Source organism: Gallinula chloropus (genome assembly GCF_964237585.1).
Source record: "Gallinula chloropus genome assembly, chromosome: 2".
Taxonomy (NCBI): domain Eukaryota; kingdom Metazoa; phylum Chordata; class Aves; order Gruiformes; family Rallidae; genus Gallinula; species Gallinula chloropus.
This window is the reverse complement of record NC_140086.1, coordinates 144,482,356-144,488,064: the sequence shown is the minus strand read 5'-3', so window position 1 is coordinate 144,488,064 and position 5,709 is coordinate 144,482,356. Positions and strand designations below refer to the sequence as shown.

At 63.3% G+C, this 5,709-nt stretch overlaps 1 protein-coding gene across 1 annotated transcript; it reads right to left on the bottom strand.

Moving 5' to 3' along the window:
• Positions 1 to 2,462: 2,462 nt before the first annotated feature.
• On the bottom strand, positions 2,463 to 3,670 carry PTF1A (pancreas associated transcription factor 1a; the record flags this gene model as incomplete). The annotated part of the gene is made up of 2 exons (XM_084260741.1): positions 2,463 to 2,903; positions 3,046 to 3,670. 2 exons carry the CDS (start codon positions 3,668 to 3,670, stop codon positions 2,701 to 2,703), a joined length of 828 nt encoding a protein of 275 aa, XP_084116867.1. The 3' UTR covers positions 2,463 to 2,700.
• Positions 3,671 to 5,709: the final 2,039 nt, after the last annotated feature.

Here is a 5,709-nt window from a genome sequence, read left to right as displayed (position 1 = left end):
ACGGAGTTTCAGGGGGGCAGCGGGGGCCCCGCGTTCGGGACAGGGGCGCAGGGGAGGCGCGAAGACGCTGCCTGGAGCGCGCTGGGGGGTGGGTGGGGGTAGCGCTGGAAGGGGCAACCATCACCGCAGTGTCCCAGCTCACGGTCGCGGGTGGGGGGGCGGACGGGGCGGGGGCAGAAGCGGCTGGCACCGGGTGTGCGTGACTGTCAGTCCTGCCTGCCCCACGCTGGTCCTTACCGCGCCCAGCCGTGTTCCCCACCAGCAACACACACCCACACCCACCCACCCCCCCCCCAAAAAACAAAAGCCTGTGAGCAGGGCTTGCGGGAGCCGACGGGTCCCGCCGGGTCCCACCGGCCGAAGGGACCTGCACAGGCACTTTCCTCCTGCCCTGTGCGGCAGGATTTTGTCGCAAGATCGCGACGCTGGAGTGAATGGGTGATGAGTCAGTCAAAAGGAGCTGTCAGTCTCTTTGAAGGTTGCGTTTAAAGGGGCTTGCCAAGTCAAGACGGGAGAGTGACAAGATAGAGACCCTGGTGTTTTACATGCGAAGGCCGGCTCTTCCGCTTCATCTGCACCATACTAAAGGATGTGTTGAAGCATTGAATCACAAAAAAGTGGCACGCCGAAGAAAAGGTGCCACATAACAATGATTGTAGTGTTTTAATTGTGGGGGACCGCATCACCAAAGCCAATTGAGACGGACGGGGCTATACACAGAAGGAAACGGTACAACACTTCCATAACTTATAATTAAGCTGAAGTCCGACTAACATTTGACTTTCTAATGAGTGTAATGAGATTACATGCCTGATGGAAGCATTTGTGCAAAAGCGACTTTCTGTGTTTAATGAGGTCCTAATACAGAACAAGATCGAATTATAGGTCTGCTCTTTTTCTCGCTCAAAGAGCCCCGTTTAAGTTCAATGACACCGGTGCCGCCCGCCTCCCGCCCGTTGCCGGACGGGGCGAGGCTCGGAGCCGGGCAGCCCCGGGCTCACACCAAAAATGAGCAAATAAATAAGCAAAGACACCCTACTACCACCCACACCCCCGCCCCAGCCCTCCCCCCCGTCCCAGTCTCGGCGTGTTTGTGTGGGTAAGTAGCTCCTCTAATTGCTATTGGAATAGATCCATGCCATCCGCGCTAGGGAACTAAATGTGTCTAACTAGGTTAATGCAATTAGCATGCACGCAACATATTGCTCCCACTTTGCGGCAGCTTTGAAAAAAAAATAGAGGGGGGGTTGTACAGTATATGATGGGTAATAATTATACCTTGGCTCACCCGGGCCGTTCCCATCCGCCTGGGCACCGCGCGGGGACAGCTCTGCTCCGGCCGTGGGCTGGGCCGGGCATCTGGGACTCTCTCTCTCCCGGGGGCTGAGCCTCGGGGCTGAGCCGCGGGTGCCACGGGAAAATCAGCACCTGCGGCGCCGGGCCGAGCCCCCCGCCCCAGACCCGGGCTGCCCCCCCCCCATTCCCCCCCGCCGGTAGCACTTGCAGCCCCCTGGGTCGGCCGGCCCCTGCGGCCCCCTCCCCTCGCCCCCAGGCAGGTGCAGCCCAGCCGTCCTGTGTCCCCCTGATGCCTCCCTCCGCCCCCCCCCTCCCCAACCCATTAGCCGGGCAAGCCGAGCTGGGCTGCCAGAGTGACTCTGCCACCAGTTGCGCGATGGCTTTGCCACACCCCCCATCCCCCCACCCCCGCTCCCCCCTCCAGCGGCATCCCCAGGGTGAGGGGCGCGGGGGCTGTTTCCCAGTCGCGGCGGGAGAGGGTGACCGGGGAAGGCTGGGGGCAGTCGGCAGAGTCTCAGCGCAGGGCCACGCACCCACAGGGGCCAAGTCTGCCCGGTGCCCAGCCTGGGGGGGGTGTGTGTGTGTGTGTGTGTGTGTGTGTGTCCCCGGTACTTTTGTGAAGAGCTTTGTCCGGCTACGGGTAGCGCGCCCATCTCTGGGGCGGCGGGGGGCAAGGAACATACACCCTCGCAAGGCTGGTGTTTCGGGACTCGGGACTTTCAGCTGGAAATTACAAGCAGAGCAGAAGCTCTGAAAGGAGGGGACCTCCTAGAGATAGACAAAGACATCAGTTGGAAGCACTTCAGGAGAGGACGTCAAAAGGGGTGGAGAGAAGGGGAAAGTGTCCCCCCCGCCCATCCCCGTGTGTGTGTTCCCCGGCCGTATATAACAGCAGCCTGAGCCGGCGACGGGACAGAATAGAGCCGGCATCTGGGAGGAGGGTGCCGGCCGGGTCGTGCTCCGGTACGGCAGAGTACCGGACGGGGTCGGGCGTTTGCTGCAGGGCTTCCGCGGGATGCGGTGGGGCTCTCGGCAGCCGCCTCCCACAAACACACTACTCCACAAGGTACAGTCCGGGTTTATTATTAACAAACACAGGAAGAGTGCACGTGCGGCAATAAATTATTTTCAGAGGTTCTGGCATTTTTTTTCCCCTCAAAAAAAAAAAAAAAAAAGGTGCTGGTGGAATAAACCTATTGCATATCTTAAAAAACAATCATGATAAATTATATAAATTATATATTCAAAACAGACGATTCTACCTCATTCTCACTACTCCGTAATAAATAGATAAATAAAGTTGATTGCCCTTAGAGTCTGAATCTTAAATTACATTTACAATATAGGTCTCTACATACAGCATGTACAGGGCGGGGCGGGAGCGGGGGCCACCCGCACGGCGCCTCACGCCACGAAGTCGAAGGGGGGCTCGTTCTCGATGTCGTTGAGAGAGGATTTGTTGTTCACCTTCCGCGGGTCCTCGGGGGTCCACACTTTGGCTGTCCGGATGATGTTTTGTTCCTTGAGTTGCTTTTCATCAGTCCACGACAGCGAGTGACCAGCCAGAGGGGGGAGTCCGTAGTCGGGGTCGCTCGGGGAGGGGGATCCTGGGAGGGACAGGGAGGGGAGAAAGGCAGAGGGGTTATCGCCAGGGCCGGCATTCCTGCGGAGTGCGGAGCCAGGCCAGGACGTACCGGGCCGGGACGTACCGGGCCGCGCCGGGCCGGGCCGGGCCGAGCCGCCACTTACTTGTGCCGCGGTGGCAGATGATGATTTTCTTGGGCTGACTGGGGCTCTCGCTGCTGGCGCTGCGCAGCGGCAGGTCGGACTGCACCAGCTCGCTGAGGAAGTTGATGTAGCCGATTGCCAGGCGCAGCGTGTCCACTTTGGAGAGCCGCTTCTCGTAGGGCAGCGTGGGGATGTGCGAGCGCAGCCCCTCGAAGGCGTCGTTGATGGACTGCATCCGCCGCCGCTCCCGCACGTTGGCGGCCTGCCGGAGCTGCTGCAGCTCCGCCTCGGAGCGCACCCGCCGCCGCCGCTTGGCCGAGCCCAGCGCCTGCAGCCGCGCCCCGGGGGACAGCAGCGCCGCGCCCGCCGCCCCGCAGCACTCGTAGGCGAAGCCGGGCGAGGCGGGCGAGGGCGGGAAGGCAGCAGCCGGCGCCGGGCAGCGGTAGCCGCCGTCGGGGTCGCCGCCGTCGCGGTAGTACTCCTGCAGCTGCCGGCTGAGGAAGTCCACGTCCGGCTCCAGCAGCCCGTCGGCGGCAAGCGCGTCCCGCGGGGGTGGCTCGGGGAAGAAGTCCTCCTCGTCGAAGTATGGGGGCGAGGAGAAGGAGTCCAACCCCCCGGGAAAGTGCTCCAGCAGCACCGTCTCCATGCTGCGCCCGGCCCCGGCGGGGACGGGACGGGACTGGACGGGGCGGGACGGGACGGGACGGGGCGGGGGGGCAGCCCCGCCGGGACGCGTCTGCAGCCGCTCCCGCCGGCCCGCTCGCCGAGCCGCCCCGGCGGCGGCGGGGCCCCCGCCCCTGCCCTGCCCTCCCCGCCCCTGGGTGGCCGGGAGGCCGGGCCGCTGCCGCCGCTCTCCGGGGAGGAGGCCGGAGCCGGCTGGCGCGGCGGGCCGGCACGCGAGGAGTCTTATAACGACATCCCCGGGCGCGTGCCGCTGACCGCCGCCGCCAGCCAATCAGGGCGCGTCGGGGGGGGGGTGGGGGGGGTGGTGGGGTGGGCGGGGGGGGCCGGTTCCCCCCCTCAATCCCCCGTCGGGGGACACCACGGAGCTCCCGCAGGCCAAGGGGCGGCGCCACGGCGGGGGCCGGGGGCGAAGGAGGGGTTGGGGAAAGAGCGGGCGGGCCCGACGGTGCCCCCCGCCCAGCGCCGCCGCCCAGGGACGGGGCGGAGGGCTCGGAGCCGCTCAGACCGGCGCTCCCCGCACGTCGGGCGAGCATCCCCGGTCCGCCCCGGCACCTCTCCCCACAAGCCGCTGTCCGAGACGCGCGCGTTGGCAGCACCCGGCTTCACTTCCCTCCGGGCAGCGGGAGGGGTCACGGCCGCGGATCTTACCCCCGGCACTTTTCTTGTTGCCCCGGGGCCTCCGCCGGCGGCAGAACCACTGCCGGAGCGGGCATCGGGTGGATCGATGGCGCGGGGTTTCTCGCGGCGTTGGAAATGAAGACAATTCTATCGTAACGTCAAAATATATCACGTCAGCTCCTTGCGCCCGTCCGTGCGTCGATTTCGACCGCATCGGGCCCTGTTGCGTTTTTCCTTTTCCCACTCCCACCGCCCTCTCAGGACGAGCCCGTTTGGCGGAGGCTCTGTTAATAATTCCCTAACCGACTCTCACTGATTAAAGCCTTAAAAATTCTCACTGGGGTGAAATGGATTACCCGGCAGATTAGGGGAGGATTATCTCTGTCATTAGCGCTGCAATAGTTTGTCCGACAGAGTCTGTCGAGCTTTATCGAAAGTGACTTTCCAACGTGCCACCAGCACGGGCAGAGATCAAACCCCGAGTGGAAACGGACCCCGCTCTATCAGCAGAGCAAGACAGGGCCAGATCGGGGAAAGTAATAAATGACTCGACTTCAAAGCTGCTGACAACGCCGTGATAACGACAGGGAAAAGCGTGAGTCACGGGAGGGAACAAAGAGCTTTGCAAGAGAAACTTCTTGGAAAGTCCTGCCTGCAGACAGGCCACGCGAATAAAACGAGAAGGGAAGGAGGAAACCTCTGCGCGAAGCCAGGACCACGCCCACGCGTGGCCAGGGAACAGCTACCACCGTCCGAGGACGGGAAAAGGAAGGGACTCTCCTCCATCGAGGGGCGATGCCGCAGAGAGGCGGCTCCCCGCTCACGTCCAGCCGAGAAGCGGGACCTCGGACCTCGGGGAACGCTGGGATGAGGGGACGAGGCCGGGGCTGCGGGCCCGGGGTATGCTGGCCGGCCGGGATTGACGGGCGCCTTCTAGCTGTGGCTCCCTGCTGCGGGCATCACCGCCTTGTACCCTCCGCTGCACCGGGAGAACCCGGCACGGCTGCGCGGGAGAGCCACGCTGCAGTTCTCCGCTTACGGCTCTGCAGCCTGCCAGTGCCCAGTGTGCGCGGCTGGGACCCGCAGGGGCCGCTCTGTGCTGCCCACTACTCTCCGAGTGGGAACCCAGGCTGGGAGGACCTGAGGAGGGCTCCAGTGCTGCCTCCTGCGCACAGCAGGTTTCTCAGGGCTTTATCCAGTCTGGTCCTTAAAAACGCCACGGGTGGAGCCCACACAAGCTCCCAGGGCTGCTGCTTCACCTTCCTTGGGGTTAAAGGAAGCGTTGTTCCGTTGAGGATCTTAAGTTTGAACCTTTCCTGTTTCTCATGGTGGAAAAGGTTTTCCTTGTGTCCAGTCTGAATTTGTCCTGTTTCAATTCACGCC